The sequence below is a fragment of the Arabidopsis lyrata genome, assembly GCF_000004255.2.
Source record: "Arabidopsis lyrata subsp. lyrata unplaced genomic scaffold ARALYscaffold_5, whole genome shotgun sequence".
Classification (NCBI taxonomy): domain Eukaryota; kingdom Viridiplantae; phylum Streptophyta; class Magnoliopsida; order Brassicales; family Brassicaceae; genus Arabidopsis; species Arabidopsis lyrata.
Window position 1 is genome coordinate 2,354,443 of NW_003302551.1, and position 18,413 is coordinate 2,372,855.

Sequence of the window (18,413 nt, forward strand, 5' to 3'; positions counted from 1 at the left end):
CATTAATTACGTATAATAAATTTGTTCATATATTTTTAGGACTAATTCCATACAATCAACGTTTTTGTCATTAATTTCGCTCATTTTAGTCAATTATCATTAATTGAAAGATATTTTACTTGCTTCTAAAGATTTCTAGAAAATTTATCACAAATAACCCCTGTTCTAAAAATCCCCGCCTAGATCCGATTACTCCCCGCTTAATCGCTAGGCCCACCCTATCCGCCTCGATCAATGACTAATCCCTTAAAGAAATCAGTCACCCGATTACTCTCCGCCTAATCCGATTACTTCCCGCATAATCCGATTATTTTCCGCCTAATCTTATATACCCCGATTATTTTAGATTACTAGTATAAAAAAAACTTTTTATTTTTGTTATTCAATCATTTGAATTGGGAGTTTGTAATGTTTTACAATAACTTATGTTCAAATTTTAATAAAAATCATAAATTTGAAATAAAAATCATAAAAATTTGTCTCAAAAATACATTTTTATGTGTTTACTGCAATTTTGAAAATAATATTAGATTAATATGTTTTAAAAATATTAAAATAACCCTAAAACTAATCCCCGATTTTAATCAGATTTTCCGATTAATCGCTAGGCCCATGCCGAACGCCCGACTAGCGCCTAGCGATTTTTTAAACAAGGCAAATAACCCATCTGTTTTATAAATTAAATTGATATTTTTATTTTGTTCGTGTAAATTAAATAGATATTTTTATTTTGGTCGTGTAAATTAAATAGATATGAAATCCATGTAACTAATTTTAATTTAATTAGATTAAATCGAAATTATGATATTTTCATACCTATAACTTACCAAAGAAGTTTAATTTTCAATTTATAAAGATTTCTTGAATATGATTTTAGAATTATTCAACAAGATGATAAGTATTTATTAAATTTTGTGAATCATGAAAAATAATAATTAATTTTTAATCATTATACTTCATCTTTCAATCTCTCATCTAGATACATATTCTATTATTACTATGTCCAAACTTCATTTTGTTGTATAACTATATAATATTTCCATTAGAACTGTCAAAGCGAGTTGATTCGTCCCGTTAAGTCCGTTTTGCGATAGACAAAAAATATTTTGACTTGTAGTTAGTCGGTCCGCACGACCCGCGGGTAGCATATATGAAATACAAACTCGTCCCGCGAATGTATGCGGATTTGCGGGATTGTCCATGGATTTTGTTTAAATAATTTTAAAGTAACCAAAATTTAAAATACTACTAAAATAAATAAATAAATCAAAATACTATTAAAAGTTTGTTTAAATTACCACATGTGGAATAAATTATAATTTTATCAATAAATACTAATATGCGGGCTGATCCGCCAACCCACGGATGAAAACTGATTAAACCTATGACCCACTGCGAATTAATCCATGTGGCCCGCTTATTTGCGGGTTTAATATATTTTCCCAAATCTGCCCCATAGTGAGATGATGTGGGCTGGACCCGCGGTTTTTGACCTATTTTGACTGCTCTAATTCTCATGAATCGTCTAATTTTAGAATTTTAAAACACAAAATTCTATTTTGTAAATCATAATTATTACGATGGGTATATTTATAAACAATTTTACATTTTCTCTACAATTCGTTATTATGAATATTTATAAGTATACTACACGATTCGTTCTACTAAAAAACACACACAATATTAAACGCAACATATGTAAACCAATATTCTTCCGCGGTAGACCGCGGGTCCGTTTAAGTCAATATAACTCCGTAAAAGATTACTAATTGGAAAAAGAAAAAACTTGTCAAACATAATTCAGACACGAATTAGATATCTTTTTGTCTACAAACAAAATTCGATATCTAATGTCGCTAAAATCTTTTACATAAAATCAAAACTTGTTGCAACCGAGTTATAAAACAACAAAACAATTATTTTTGCTTTTGTCTTGGTAGTAAATACAGTGAAAAGTACATAAGCCGTCACCTATGAACAACTAATAATGACTTACGGAGTTATGGAGACAGAGCGTCAGAGCCTATGAAAGCAACAAAAGAAAGAGAAAAAATAGCTATAAATGATCGTAAAAAGCTAACTGCGAACCTAAAAACAAAAAGTAAAAATGTAAAAGAAGATTTTTTCAGTCTATACTAAAAAGTAAAAGCCCCTAACTGTCTTATCTTTAATTGAACATCTCAGTATCTACTTTTAAAATTCATAAAACAAAAATTATTTATAAAAAGAAATTGAAAAAAATAGAAGAGTCATTAAATTCTCTATACGAAGTCAGAAAATTCCAGGCAGTACAAGGCTTTGTTTGGTTTGGTTTGTATTGTCTGTTTGAAACCAATGACAGAGCCTGAGACACCAAAGTTAGCTATCTTTGGATATATGCTTAAATGCTTTGCATGTTTATAGAAAGCATTTCACATTTATAGTCACAACCATATGTTTAAAACCTAAACTTATACTATAGAGTTTAGTTTACACTTTATACGATTAAAATGCCAATTTAGGATCGTCAAAACATTTAGCACAATTTATCGTGGTCATGTAACGTAATATCTATACTTGTTACTTCAATAGAAAAGCCTTAAGTCTTGTTTTTTTTTTTTGTTCAAAGCCTTAAGTCTTGTTTATTACTATAAGTTTGGTGGTTGAACAAAAAAAAACTTTTAAAAAAACAATATTGAACAAATTAACAAGAAAAATCATTGGAGTTCCTAAAATTTATTTGTTTCTCTCTATCCGAAATATGTTAGTTATAAAAGTAAATTACATTACAAACATATACAAATTTTTAGATTAAGACAGATGGAGAAGAAACCAGACTTGTTACATCCAAAAGGATTTGATTTTCTTCTTTTTAAGCAAACACCGACATCAAAATCTATCAACCAACACATCAATACTATTAACCATCACACAAAAAGTTAACAAACTAACAAATTCAATAATAATATAAGAGAAAGCTCCAAAAGCAAATTCCACATGAACCCATTTGACAACAACACGTGTCTAGTAACCATCACACCCATTGATGAACTTGACTCATCCTCCTCCTTAAGGTTGCTCCACGTTTGTTTAATTACCGAACTACCCTCTGTCTTCTCCATCATGCAAGACTTCAATCCAACAACATATTGCTGAGCTTCTGACACGACATGCTGACAAAGATTTGGATTCTTTGAAGCCTTAAATCTTGTTCCCATCTTCTCATAGAACTTTCTTGAGAATTCAAGCTCTCCTGATAGATTGTTTCCATTGATGTAGAGAGCACCAAGACAAGGCAATGTCTCGAGCCTTCTCGATGGGACAGTGCCGGTTAAATTGTTGTCGTTGAGACCAAGAAACCTCAATCTTTTCAAACTTGTTAAACCTAAAGGAATCTCACCACTTAAACCCATCTTTGACAGATCCAAAATGACCAAATTGCCCATATTCTCCCACTTTATTCCCATCATGTCATCACTGCCCATTGGGTTCCCTGATAAAACAAGATCCGTTAAAGATCGAATCTTTACGACGTTTTCGAACAACCCTCCAGAGATTATGTTGTTCCTAAGATCCAACAGTGTCAGATTCTTCAAAAACCCGATTTCTTGAGGTAACTTGCCTTCTAAGTGGTTATTGCTTAGGTCAAGCTTAAGCAATGAAACCATCTCTCCAATGGACGAAGGCAATGTCCCTGAGATTAAGTTCCGACTCATATCCAAGATCAGTAAATCCTTAAACCCATTAAAACAATCCGGAATCGTTCCCGTGAACAAGTTTCCCGCCAGAACCAACCGTTTTAACCTAGTTAAATTGCAGAGACTCGTCGGTAACTTCCCGTTAAACCCGTTTTCAAGAACCACCAAAGACTTCAGCTTTGTGAGACATCCAATTGTTTCAGGAAGTTCACCAATCAAACCAGGATTGGATCTAAACTCGAGAGATTCTAAGTTACTTGCCAAGTTAATCCAATCCTCTTTAGGTATTGTTATCGGCGAAGTGAAGCAGTTGAAGAACGTGAGAGATTTCAAGTGCTTGAGCTTGAACAACTGTGGCTTTATCTTCAAACTTGCACCGCAAGAAAGCGAGTTTTCATGAACGAGACCTAGGGTTAGATCCGTGACATACCACAAGTCACCATAAAGATCACAAGAAACACCCTGAAAATCCAAAAAAAAAGTTTCAAATTATTGAAACAATAATAAAAAAGGAATTTTGTTAGTTGTGGGCCAATTATTGTACATATATAATTGAAGCCAAAAACATTTAAAGAAATAAAAATGAGATCTTATATGTAAATAGGTATACACTTTGATGCGTTGAAGCTTAAAAGTTTCACTTACTGGTTATGGAAATTTCAAAGGGGACAGAATTATTCAGACAACTACAGAACAAATTCTTGAACATAAACTTTAAGTGTTCAAGAAAATCCCAAGAATCTAGAAAAGAATAAATCAAAGATTTGTAAGAAAGTAAAACAAGAACCTGAATAGGAGTCCAACCACAAGGGTCAGGGTAAAGATCAGAACCATTCCAAGAATCACCAACAAATCCTTGAATAGCTGAGTAAAGAGCTTCTTGTTCTGTTTTCTCCATCGGAGCTCCATCATCAGTGACTTCCGGTGATGATTCTCCGGTAACGCACCACCGGAAGGTTAGAAAAAGGAACAAAACAGAGTGAATCCAAGACATTGTGGGAAAACAGAGGAAATGAGATAGATAAAACAAAGTTTGTGGATTTTGGTTTGAGGTTATCTCTGGGTTTCTTTATCTATTGGTGTTAAAAATATTTATTGAAGAGAGAGCGAGAGGTCGTTGGGGGAGTCAATGGATTTCTCTTTATTATTATAGCTCAAAAACGTTACGAGAAGGGGAAAATTAAATTAAAAGACTGAAAAAATGAAAATGAAATCGAGGGACTGTAACGAGAAAGACATTTGGTTATATGTTGTTGTCTCTGTCACATAAAAGTAAATGTGGCATTTGTTCCCATATCCCATACTCCCTCTGTTTCACAAAGAATGTAGTTTTAGAGTTTTGCACATAGATTAAGAAAACATTAAATTTTTTGTTTTTTCTAAACAAAAACATCATTAACTATAGGAAAAAAGATACTCAGCTACACGAAATATAACGGAATACATGGCTACACATGCCAAGTTTAAAAATGTACAACCAACTACACAAACTAAATGTATTGCATGCCTACATATACCAACTATATGACGACATGTGGTCAATATCACGAACATCTTATTCTGGTATACTAATCATCGAAATCCGGCGTTGACCATCGTTGACCGGTATTGACCAACAAAAATATTCAATTTTTTTTATATTTTAATATTAAAAACAAAAACAAAAAATTATTCTATTAAATCTTTTATTGTATTGTATAATTAAAGAGGAAAACACATTCTATATAGTATATTCAACTTAAATAAATTTTGTATATATATTTAATAAATTGATTATTATAATTAGTTAGTTTTTTCAATTTCAAAACTAAAATAAAAGTGAAATAAAAATAATTAAGCGAATTCCTTATTTTTACATTGTCAATAAAAACATTAACTTCTTATTTTATAAATGTTTTTTGCTAAAATCAATATCGTTAGATTTTTTATTTGCTATATATTAAAAAAAACAAATTACGACCTTTTTTGTTATTTATCCGTTATTGCGAATTTTTTTTTAATAATTTTAATTACATAAATTAATAATATATTAAAGTTAGACTAAAGAGTATGTAAAATTTTCTATGTTTTTAACTATGTATTATGATTTTGATTTTAGCAAAAAAAACTTAATATTTTTTAAACATGCAAACTTTAGATTAAAGAGTCATATACTCAATTTTTCTAAAAAAAATAATAATATTTATTTCATTTCACTTTTAGTTTAGTTTTGATTTTTGAAGTTAAAAAAATTAACTAATTATTAAAATCACTACCGGTCAATACTAAAAAAATTAACTAATTACTAAATTTTTTTTTTGAATATTTACTAAAAAAATTAACTAATTACTAAAAAAAATTTTGAATATTTTTGTTGGTCAATACCGGTCAACAATGGTCAACGCCGGATTTCGTTGATTAGTGTACCGGAATAAATGTTCGTGATGTTAAGCACATGTCGTCATATAGTTGGTATATGTGGGCATGTAATACATTTAGTTCGTGTAGTTGGTTGTACATTTTTAAACTTGGCATGTGTAGCCATGTATTCCGTCATACTTCGTGTAGCTGAGTATCTTTTTTCCTTAACTATATACCTAAACATAATCTGCCCAATAGTAAAAACAATATGCATAATACTAATAGTCATAAAACATAAAAAATCATTAAATTTTGCATTGAAAACCTAAAACGACACTCTTTGTGAAACAAAAATAAAACCTTAAAACGACATTCTTTATGAAACGGAGGGAGTACATGTTAATATACACGTATCTACTTCTTCAACTTTTTATTTTTCTATTTTTAAGTAGATATATTATTTATTAACAATGAAAAATAAAATAAAAACAATAAAAAAATTGGGCTTACAATTATTTTTAGGCTTTAATACCTAAATAATAAGTCATAAAGCCTTTAAGTTACAAAATCTTATATGGGCCTAAACATACCTCGAATATCCGTTATCCGACCCAAATTTTAGGATTATTCGTATTCGTATTCGTATCCGGAATCTCCGTCATTTTGGTATCCGTATCCGTATCCGTTTGGCCGGATATCCGTTTTTCGGATAAAAAACCGGATATGAATACGGATATCCGCGGATAACAGATATAAATCTCAGGCCTATCTAGACGATCTTTGATCCAGAAGATGTCGAGCTAATAAGTGTCCTACATGTGGGCTCGCCAACTAAGAAAGATACTCTGGGTTAACATTTTACAAAATCAGGAAAATATACAGTCAAATCGGGATATCACACTACACGGATAGAAAAGTCGGAGACCAATTTATCTTTTATTGGCCCAGACATAAAACCGCTAAAAGCACATTCTTGGCAAATGTAGTGTCCACCTAAGGTACGCCATTTCTTGTGGCAAATCTTAACGGGTTATGTACCGGTTATGGAGAATTTGCAGAAAAGAGGAATTGATTGTGACAAACGATGTGCTAGATATAGCGAATCAGAGGAAACAATCAATCATACACTCTTTCAGTGCCACCTGACACGACAGATTTGGGCGCTTTCAAAGATTTCTACGGCTATGGAGAATTTTCCCACGGAATCTATTTTTGCGAATCTGGATCACTTATTCTGGAGAATACCTTCGGAATTGGATTCATCAGTCTTTCCATGGATTATCTGGTATATTTGGAAAGTAAGGAATGCAAAAATCTTTGAAAATATAGACAAAGACCCGTTAGAGGTATTATAGTTTGCGAAAAAAGAGGCACAATTGTGGCAATCAGCTCAAATCGAGCTTCATAATGAAAAGCATGGTTCTGTGGATTTGCTAACTCGGTCTCGAGTGAGAGATTATTCACTTGATTCGAATTATTCTGGACACCGTTGCTTTGTGGATTGATCATGGAAAGAAAGTGATAAGTTCTCCGGTACATGGTGGTTTTGTATATCATTAAATAGAGAGCCGCCAACCATGGGAGCTGCCAACCTTCGTAGAAGGTTATCTCCACTACATACAGAAGTTGAGGCCCTTCTTTGGACGATGAAGTGTATGATTGGTGCGGATAATCAAGAGGTAGTGTTCTTTACAAACTGTTCTGATCTGGTGAAGATGGTATCTTCTCCAACCGAATAGCTGGTGTTTTCAGTGTATTTGGAGAAATCTCAGAGCGACAAGAAAGAATTCTCAACCGTTTCTTTATCTTTAATTTCTCATAGTGCTATGTAAAAGTAGACAATCTGGCACGAAAAATTCTTACAGAACCGCTACATATCATATATGTAAACAATATTCCTGAAAAATGGCTCATTTGATCTCTAATTACGACAAAAAAAAACTGGCATTTTAACTATTTTGGGAGGATAATGATTGAACCGAGACTAAATCGGAGAATAAACATAAACCAAAACCCTCTGATTCATTAGAAGGATAATTTTGCTGTATCACACCACACCAGCTCGGATTTTAATATCTCTAGCCCCTTTGGGAAGATTCAATTTTTGGAAAACCCCTCTTTATTCTCACTACCCCCTCTCCTTCCCAATTTTTCCATAAACCAACTCTACCCCTTATCCCTTTAATTCTACATTTAATTTAATACCAACACATTTTTTATTTAACCAATCAAAAACTTTCTCTCTCTTCTCTCATTAAAAAAAACAAACCTACTAAATGTCTCACCTTTTACGACAATAAACCTACGAGACCTTCTTCTTCTTCTTCTTCAACATCTCCGACATTGCAGCTCCGACGTTCTTCAGCAGCTCCGACGTTGCAGCTCCGGCGTTCTTCTTCTTCTTCTTCTTCTTCTTCTCCATCTACCATTGAAGCTCACCATTAAAGCTTGCATCTCCAAAGACATATCTCTTCTCTTCTTCTTCTTCTATTCCCACCATACTGTAAGGTAAGTATACTTGTTTTCTTAGTGTAGTATGATTAAGTTGAATTCGTATCTCGAATAGGGTTATTTATTGAAATATTTTAGGATTGCAGATTTGGGACAACTGAAACCACTGGGTACAACAACTAAGTAGAATATTTTCGAAAACCCTAAGTTTGGTGCAACTGGGACAAATGTGTACAACAATGTTGATGGTCTGCTACGAAAATTATAAAATTATAGGCCCTTTTTTCTCTCTGTTTTTTTTAGGGACAATGAAAAGGAATTCAGTCATACTCCCGATCTTTGGGCACATGATTTGTGCTCAAAGTATTATTGGATCGAGCTTTGGGTTTTGGCGTATACGAGGACAATTTATCCGGTTCCCATAACAGTCAATGGGTTCTTCCTGAGGAGATAATGCAACTGTTTGCATATCCTCCGGATTATGAGGTAAAACAAGGAGGAAGACAAGAAACAAGATTCCCCTCCGTTGGAGAACATAGAGGAAGAGGACGTAAGAAGAGGTCGCATGGATCGAGCGGTTTGGGCGTTGATGGAGACGATGATGGAGACGATGCGGGGGACCAAGGTTAATTTCTCAGTGCTATTTATTAGGTTAATTTAAGAAACGATGTTGTTTGTATTGGTTTTGTTTGTGAAACTTATATGTTCTGTGTTGTACAACTAAGTTTTAGCAAGTACAACTATGGTTGATTTTCTTCTCGTATCTGTGCAAATTTTGTCAGTCTGGGTACAATTAAGTACCACAAGTACAACTAAGGTCTAATGCCTTAGCCAATTTTCAGAATTTTATATAATATGAAAATTTAAAACAAAATTAAAAAAACTTAAAAAATGCATACACAATGGTAATGAAACTACACAACAAGTTTTTGACAAAAAATTTCATATTTAAAAAAAAATACTGAAATTCTTACTCAAAATCCCACATTCATACACTAACAACCTTATACTTTCATGGTTACTTTGTAGATTTGAACTAAAATTTTATAAATTTTTGAAATACTTATATTTTGATAAATATAAATGCACAGATACAAAGTAATGGTATTTTTATGAGGCAATACCATCGGTTCCACCAACAAAAATTAAATTAGAGTTGATAACAACTAGATTTACTAAAATCTCTATATTGTACAACTATGAGCAAAAATGTGCAACCGAGTACAACTGTACAACTATGAACAAATTTGAGCTATTATTTAATGATTGTTTTCAAAATAACGGCGCCAGGTATACCATTTGTCAGTTTTTTTTTAAAATAACGGCGCCAGGTATACCAAAATATCAACTAGATTCACTTTTTTTTTTTTTTTTTCCAAAACCCTTACAAACCTACATATTTGTCAAATTTTTTGATTAATTTAGAATTTTTTTTTTTTTGGTTCAAAACCCTTAGATTATATTCAATACATAGATTCATACATAAAAATATTAAGATTCAGATTAAAAGATTCATACATAACTAGAATCAGATTCAAAGATTTCATACATAATAAAAAAAACATAAACCCAGAAACATAGTTGTACCTAATCGTACCAGTTGTACCTAAACACTTAGATTTATACATCAATATGAGAGACCAAAATAAGGCTCTTTCTCCTTCTTCTTTTTTCATAAAGTAAGACTTAGATTTATACATCAACATCAGAGACCATAATAAGATTCATACATAATCAAAAAACATAAACCCAGAAACATAGTTATACCTAATCGTACCAGTTGTACCTAAACATTCTCCAAAGACGGTTCGACTCATTGATCTTCCATGACATCATCCTCTGCAGCTGCTGTCTCTGAATGCTTTGGATACGATTGCCTTTGTCTTTTGGGATTTCTAAGCTCGGCAGATTATTCACTTCTAGAACAAGATGGTTCACTTCTAGAACTAGAAGCTCTTCCTATGGTAATAGCCTTTGTAAACCAACCTGCAACAACAAATACAAATTCAATATCTATCTACTTACACAAACTCAAACTCACATAATCTCAAGAGATAAAGTTTGGATTTTTCAACAAATTTCAAAAAATCCGAAACACACTATTTGTATCTATCTAAATGAAAAATTCAAATCCGAAATATATAGAGAAATTCAAGATCGAACATTTGGACAAATTCAAATCCGAAAACAAGACAAATTGAAATCTGAAAATCAATCCACAAATCAAAATCCTCAAACCCCAACACAATCCATCCATAAATCATCAAAACCCAACACAATCCATCCATAAATCATCAAAACCCAACACACTCAAACAAAAGAAACCTTAATCCATCTGTTTCAAACTTTAATTAAACCGGAATCCAATTAAACCCAACACAACACAATCAATCGAAGGATCCTTATTAAACCCTCAAAGAAAAAGAAAAAAAAAACAAATTCAATCGAAAACCCATTCATAATCCATCTGTTTCAAACAAAATCAAACCATTATTATACCCAACACAACACAATCAATCGCTCAAAGAAAAAAATCAAACCATATCTCGGATCAATCGAAATATATGGATCAAACAAAAGAATTTTTACAAAGAGAAGACACAGAGATTTCTCACCGCGGTTTCACGGTGGATTTCTCGGATTCACGGTGGCTATCTCAGATTCACGGAGAAACGAGTGAAGAGGAAAGAGGAAGAAGATGGTATCGACTGAAACAAGATATACAGGAGAAGAAGAAGAGGATCCAGAAGAAGAAAACGAAATTTTGGAAGAAGAAGATGAAGGAGTGGAGTATGAAATCGGAAAATCTCAGTCACCGGTAGAGAGGAAAAGAAAACGACCGACTGTCGAGAGTGGGAGGGAGGATTGTCGTTTTTGGGAATTAGGGTTTGTTTGAGAAATAAGAGAAAGATCCGAAATTAAGCCCAATACTATTGGATATTTGACCCAAACATAGGTTGAGTCAGTAAATAAGTCGAAAACCCTCAATATAATTGTCTTTTACTTTTTTTTGGTAGGGATATAATTGTCTTTTACTAATATTTCAAATTAAAATAAACACTTGTATAATTGGATTTTAATCTAGTCGGCCCCCTGTACTCAAAATCCATTCCATTTAGCCCCCGTAATAAAATTAATATAGTTAATAGTTTATTTTAATTCAGAAAAATAGTAAAAGACAAATAAAACAAGGAATTTTCACTTATTTACGACCCAACCAGTCAGTTGGATCTAGATCCATATGACTTTCGGATCTTTTATCCCTAAAGTCAATCCAAACACTAATTTCCAAATCACCTTTTTTTTATTTCTCCTCTCTACGACTTTTTCATCTTCTTCGTTTCTCTCTGTCTCGAGTCAACAATCCGACAAACACAAAGCTTTCAATCTCTTTTCTTCTTTTTTTTTCTCTCTTTTCTCGATTCCATCGATACTCATTCATCTTTTTCATCTTCCCTCTTCACTCGTTTCTATCGATCCAAAGATCCGTCCTCTCCCTTCTTCTTCGTGAGAAATTCGCAGTGAAATCGAGAAATCCGCCGTGAGAAATCCGCCGTGAGAACTCCGCCGTGTCTTCTCTTTGTAAGATTTCATTTGTTTGATCCCTAATTTTGTTTTATTGTGTTGGGTTTAATTAGGATTTGATTTCTTCCAATTTATTCTTCTATGTGAGGGTTTGATATGTAATTCTCTTTGATTTTGTTTGAAACAAATGCATTTTGAATGGAATTTCGATTACAATTAGGATTTTTTATGATTACAGTTCGGATTTTAAGATTACTAATAGGATTTGAATTACAATTCGGGTTTGAAATTCGGACGACATGTAGCTACTTTTTCTTGTTTTTATTTGGAGATATTGAGTGAAAGTTGTAACTTTGTTTGTAAACTCTTCTTAAAATGATTGATTTCTCTTGGTCAATTTTGGAAGAAATCTGGTTTCAAGTAAGTTAATAAGGAGTGGATTGCAGACATAGATGAAATTTTTTGTACGTATATATTAGCCTATAACATTTGTTTCTCTATTACGAGAGGAGGAAAAGGAAAAGGAGACTGAGACTGAGACTGAGAAGGAGAAGGAGAAAGAGAAGGATAAGGAGAAGAAGAAGCAGAAGAAGACTTGGTGTGTTCAGATGTGTTTTGGTTTCTAATGTTATGTATGAATCTAAGTGTTTAGGTACAACTGGTACACTTATGTACAACTATGTATCTGGGTTTGTATGAATCTAAGTTTTTTTGACAGAAAAATCACCAAAAAACTATGAGTCAAAGTGTTTTGATCAAAAAATTCACAACAACACTATGAATCTACTAAGTATGTTAAAAAATATATAGTGTTGAAAAAAAAATATTTTACTTTTTTTTTTTTTTTTGGTGAATCTAAGTATTTTGATTAAAATAAAAAATAAAAGAAATATCTACAAATATCTAAAAATATCTGAGAAATATCTAACATAAATATCTAAAATTTGTTCATAGTTGTACAGTTGTACTCGGTTGCACATTTTTGCTCATAGTTGTACAATATCGAGAATTTAGTAAATCTAGTTGTTATCAACTCTAAATTAATTTTTGTGGGTGGAACCGATGGTATTGTCTCATCAAAATACCATTTCTTTGTATGAGTGTAGTTATATTTATCAAAATACAAGTATTTCAAAAATTTAAAAATTTTTAGTTCAAATCTACAAAGTAACAATGGAAGTATAAGGTTGTTAGTGTATGAATGTGAGATTTTGTGATAAGAATTTCACTAATTTAGGAAAATATGAATTTTTTTGTCAAAAACTTCTTGTGTAGTTTCATTACCACCGAGTATGCATTTTTTAAGATTTTTTTATTTGGTTTTAAATTTTCATATTATATAAAACTCTGAAAACTAGCCAAGGCAATAGACCTTAGTTGTACAGGTTGTACTTAGTTGCACCAAGACAAAACAATTTAATTTGTATAGATACGATAAAAAAATCAACCAGAGTTGTATCTGTTAAAACTTAGTTGTACGAAACAGAACAAGTAAGTTTCACAAACAAAACCAATACAAACAACATCGCTTCTTAAATCATCCTAATAATGGCACTTAGAAATCAACCTTGGTCACCCTCATCGTCCCATCAACGTCACCATCATTGTTACCATCATTGGTAAACCACTCGCCTTAACTACTCGGCCTCTTCGACCTCTTCTTACCTCATTTTCTTCTATGTTCTCCAAAGCATAAGCACAAGCAAATTAAAGCGCATGACTGAATTCTTTTTTATTGTCCCTGAAAAAGAAAGAGAGAAAGAAAATGGTCTATAATTTTATATTTTTCGTAGCAGTCCATCAACATAGTTGTACTCATTTGTCCCAATTGCACCAAATTTAGGGTTTCGGTAATATTATACTTAGTTGTACCTAATGGTTTCAGTTGTTCCAAATCTACAATTCCCAATTTTTTCTACCAAAAACTGCATTCAAGCTACGAATTCAACTTTTCTCAATCATAATTCACTAAAAAAACAAGTATACTTACTAGTGGATAGAGAAGAAGAAGTAAACAACGAGCTTTAATGGTGGATGGAGAAAAAGAAATAGAGAGGAAATATGTCATTGAAGATGTTTGAATCGTAAGAAGAAGAAGAATTTGATTTTTTTAAGTTTTTTGATGGAGAAGAAGAAGAAGAGATGAGATATGTCTTTGGAGATGGAGAAGAAAAAAAAAGAAGAAGAGAGGAGAGGAAATATGTCGTAAGAAGAAGAAGAATAATCTCATTTTTTAAGGTTTTTGGTAGTTAATGAGAGAGGAGAGAGAATGAATATGATTGGTTGCTTTTAAGAATTTGTTGGTAATAAAATTTAATGTAGAAATAAATTGGATAAAAAGCAAGGGTATAGTTGGTTTTTATATGTATTGGGAAGGAGAGGAGTAGTGAGAATAAGTGAGGATTTTTGAAAGAATGTTTGGAGGAAAAGGGGCTAGAGAGATTTAATTCCTGTATAATTTTATTTTATAACAAGGGCTAAGTAGAAATTGATTCTACCACATGGGGCCGATGAGATTAAAATCCCACCAGCTCTTCCCCATCTTCTCTAGCTGCTTTTCTTTGATCATTGAAGCATCCACCCAGAAAAACCCTAATTCTCCAGACAAGAAATGAGCTCTTTCTCCGTTAAAAAGTCTCCAACTTCATCCTTCCTCTTCCCAAAAATCACACCTTTACTTATACGACATCGTCTCACTCTCCCATTACTCGTTCCTCCTCACAAACCACCAAGATTCCGCATCGTCGCGTCTCTCTCTGGTACTTCATGGGTTTCTCAAGCTTCTAAAGAAAAATATGGTGGTTGGGCTCTTGTTGAAGATGAAGAACCTCCTTCTCCTCATTCGAAAACTAAAAAAAGTTAGTACTTTTGAATAAAGTTCTTAACTTTGCGTTTGTAATTTGATTTGAATGTGTTTTGTTTTGGGGTTTAGAGTGGAGGAATGTTGTAATCACTGGTGTTGGATCGTCACTTGCTGTTGTATTAGCTACTATTGCTTACTTCTCAATCTCCAGAAAAGGTTCAAGAACAATTCTTAACTCTTTTGTTTTTGCCAGTGATGATGAATTGAATTTTGTAGTTATGGTTTTAATCTGAGATTCTTGGGGTTTGTTGTTTCTTTGACAGGTTTTAGATTTTGCTTTAGTAATCCATTGCATTATCAGAATGTGGAATTGGATCAGAATGCTAATGAAGAGAGTGAAACTCTACTCAATGATGAGAACAATTCTGTTTCTGAGGCTAACTCTGATAGCGTTGACTATGTTTCAGATACTGTTGACACCGGTAAGTTCTCATCTTGGTTAATTTGTGACTTGTGAGTGTGAAAGAATCTATAACTTGTAGTTATTACTGCTTTAACAAGTCTTAATTTGTGTTTTCCGCTATAGCATCAACCGGAAAAACCCACCGTGTCACCATTCCGGTTGCTGTGGATGCTGCTCAACAAGAAGCAATAGCAGTTTTAAAGAAACTAAAGGTTTGTTTCGAGATACGTGCTCTCATACGACAACTTGAATTGAGCCTTAGTTGTCCAGCTCTGATCATGACCATGTTACTTGTAATTAAGTTGTTCAGATAATTGAAGATGATGTAGTGGCAGACGAGTTGTGTACTAGGCGAGAGTATGCTAGATGGCTAGTTCGTTCTAATTTGTTATTAGAGAGGTAATGATACTTGGAGCACATTTTTTCCGAACATGAAAGTCTCTTAGCGTTTGTGGTGGACTGACACAATGTGTTTCTCTTGCCTTTAGAAATCCAATGCACAGGATTGTGCCAGCAGTAGCTTTAGCTGGCTCTTCAATTCCTGCATTTGACGATATAAATACCGCAGACCCTGACTTCGAGTACATTCAAGGTAAATATCGATAAGAGACATTTCTACTTTGGTTTAGTAGTTTATTAGAACTTCTGTAACTGATTTTTATTTTTTCGATTTTTCATTCAGCCCTGGCAGAGGCAGGCATTACTTCAAGCAAGCTATCCGGAAAAGATTCTCAAAATGATTCGGGAAACAATAATTTCTACCCTGAAAGGTACGGAGGCGATTAGCTTTCTTCATCCACTTTGTTCATTGATCTCTAATTGTTTTAACATATATGGTGGCTGCAGTTTTGTTTCCCGACTCGATTTGGTTAACTGGAAAGCTCAATTGGAGTGTGGTTTTCATCCAGAAATTATGGAAGAGGTGTGATAAAGTTTTAACATTTGAGGATAATGGCGATGCTTATCAAATACTTTTATCTCTTAAAAAGCCTGACTTGTTTACAGTCCAGATATCAAGGACAAAGGTAGACTATATAGACACGAAGAATATCAATCCTGATATGGCTCTCGGATTCTTCTTGGACTTCTTGACGGGTGACAAGAGTACGATCAGAAACGTTTTTGGTATTCTCTACCTCTAATTGTGATCTTCTCTTTCCTTGTTGTACTGCTGATGTCAGTATGCATAACAGCACAAATGGAATGGCATTATGTAAAGTTGTATAGTAATTGGTCTAGTACATGATTGTAGGTAGACGTAGAGATTTCGAAAAACAAATGAGGATTTTAATTTTTACAGGTAGGATCAAGCGGTTTCAGCCAAATAGACCTGTTACAAAAGCACAAGCAGCTGTAGCATTAACAAGCGGTAAAATGGTAAAAGCTATTTCAGAGGAGCTATCAAGGTTAGAAGCAGAGTCGCTCTCGCAGAAAGCTGAGACGGAAGAAATCAGATCCGAGTTGCTAAAAGGCGAGATAAGGCAATTTTGGGATGAGAAGATTCAGGCAGAGAGATCCCGAGGAGTTGAGATGGAAGAGCTGTATCTCTCCAGGGTTAGTGAATTAGAAGAAGAAAAAAACACTCAGGAGAAGTGGTTCGCCGAGCGTTTGAAAGAAAAAGCAGCCACAGATTGTCAGAAACAATTGCTTCATAGCTTGAGTGAGGAGATTGATGAGATGTCTCAACGGCTAATATCCGATAAGTCTGTTTATCTGACTGAGCACAGCAAGTTACAAGAGATGCTAAGTGACATACAATCTAAACTTGAATCACTTGTCGACAAAAGATCTATCCTAGAAGCTGAAATCGAAGCTCTTCGGATTCTAAGGTAATGGATATTATTATTGTAGTAAAGTTTTGATCTTTTGGAAAAGTTTTAACCAATTATGAGTGAATGAAAAATGCAGATCTTGGATAGAGGATGAAGCTAAGGCAAGCCAAGCGAGAGCTAAGGTTCTCGAAGAAGCGGGACGAAGATGGAAATGGAACGACCAAGCTTGAATCTTTCTTCAGATTGTACAAAAATTTGTTGAGTGATCATTGTTTGTTATATTATGAGTGTTGAAATCTGAAATTAAGCAAATCCAGAAACTTTGGTTTTGTTGGTTTATTTGGGGAAAGACTATTAATTAACCCTTAATTGATTATATATTCTTAATTGTTTATATATTCTTCTATGTAATCCAATCTTGGTTTTAAATTGGAAACAAAACTTTCAAATTCATAATTTTCAAAATACCAAAAAAAAAAAAAAGTGAGAATAGTTATCAAGAATCTAATCATTGGCTTCGAACTTATTCTCACACTTTAGCAATGAAATTTCAAATTTTGAAGAGCGATTTACAAAAACCGTTAAATAAAAATGAAATCTTTACGCCATTGTCGAAGTCCCAGCAACGGAAGAAGAAGAAAGCAAGACGGAAACTAATCGTGTTCGCTAATTCGAAGTCTGGTATGCTTCTACTACCATTTCACGAACTGGGTTTGCTTAAAAATCGAAACTTTTTTATTTCACATGATCCAATTCGCTTTTTCTTCTTCCTTTAGACACTCAGTTTTCTAGGGTTTTCTAGGGTTTCTGAGGAGTATCTGAGAATTTGATCGTTAATAGTTACAGTGTACCAGTCAAATCAAAACTGGGTCATTATTTAGAGTTACGTCTTTAGTTTTACAAAAGAAAGTTTCTTTTCTCAATTCTTAGTGTATCTTTGATGAATTCCAATGTTTTTTTCTCAGACATGAAACAATTAAAGCTGTTCTTGTCTTTTTGCTTTGCAAGTGTATGTTTTGAGAGAGAGATATATCCTCTCTGACTTGTTCACACCAGAAAATTCCTCTGCCATTCAATAATACAGTAGATAGATAAATTCGTTAGGCTCCACTTGTATCTGAATCTTTTAACTGTTTTGTGCAGATTGGTAAAAAAGAATCAGAATCCGTTGAAGGGTCTAAATATGAGTTTTCACACCATATCATGTAAGATTCTTACATCTCTTTACAAGAACATGTTCTCTTTTGTTATCTCTTCTTATTCACACACTTGTTTCTTAGATAAGGCTAAAAAGGCAAACATGTGGAATCTATGGCTGATAAAAAAGCGTTTTGATAAGATAATGAAAAGGCCATTCTTGGTTTTCATGTTTGGTTGATTTG

At 33.1% G+C, this 18,413-nt stretch overlaps 2 protein-coding genes and 1 long non-coding RNA gene across 3 annotated transcripts; 1 reads left to right on the top strand and 2 right to left on the bottom strand.

Annotated features, from left to right (window-relative positions):
* Positions 1-2,705: 2,705 nt before the first annotated feature.
* On the bottom strand, positions 2,706-4,970 carry LOC9312993 (piriformospora indica-insensitive protein 2). The gene is made up of 2 exons (XM_002876879.2): positions 4,465-4,970; positions 2,706-4,139 (listed from the first exon to the last, which is right to left on the bottom strand). The coding sequence occupies exons 1-2, from the start codon at positions 4,669-4,671 to the stop codon at positions 2,919-2,921; spliced, it is 1,428 nt and encodes a 475-aa protein (XP_002876925.1). The 5' UTR covers positions 4,672-4,970; the 3' UTR covers positions 2,706-2,918.
* A 5,079-nt stretch (positions 4,971-10,049) lies between these two features.
* On the bottom strand, positions 10,050-11,467 carry LOC110228596. Its single transcript, XR_002332067.1, has 2 exons — positions 11,084-11,467; positions 10,050-10,454 (listed from the first exon to the last, which is right to left on the bottom strand). It is a non-coding gene; the product is annotated as an uncharacterized LOC110228596 (long non-coding RNA).
* A 3,031-nt stretch (positions 11,468-14,498) lies between these two features.
* On the top strand, positions 14,499-17,425 carry LOC9312994. The gene is made up of 11 exons (XM_002875223.2): positions 14,499-14,851; positions 14,926-15,012; positions 15,120-15,278; positions 15,383-15,471; positions 15,570-15,658; positions 15,748-15,851; positions 15,942-16,029; positions 16,106-16,181; positions 16,270-16,384; positions 16,560-17,088; positions 17,168-17,425. Exons 1-11 carry the CDS (start codon positions 14,605-14,607, stop codon positions 17,259-17,261), a joined length of 1,677 nt encoding a protein of 558 aa, XP_002875269.1. The 5' UTR covers positions 14,499-14,604; the 3' UTR covers positions 17,262-17,425.
* The last annotated feature ends 988 nt before the right edge of the window (positions 17,426-18,413 follow it).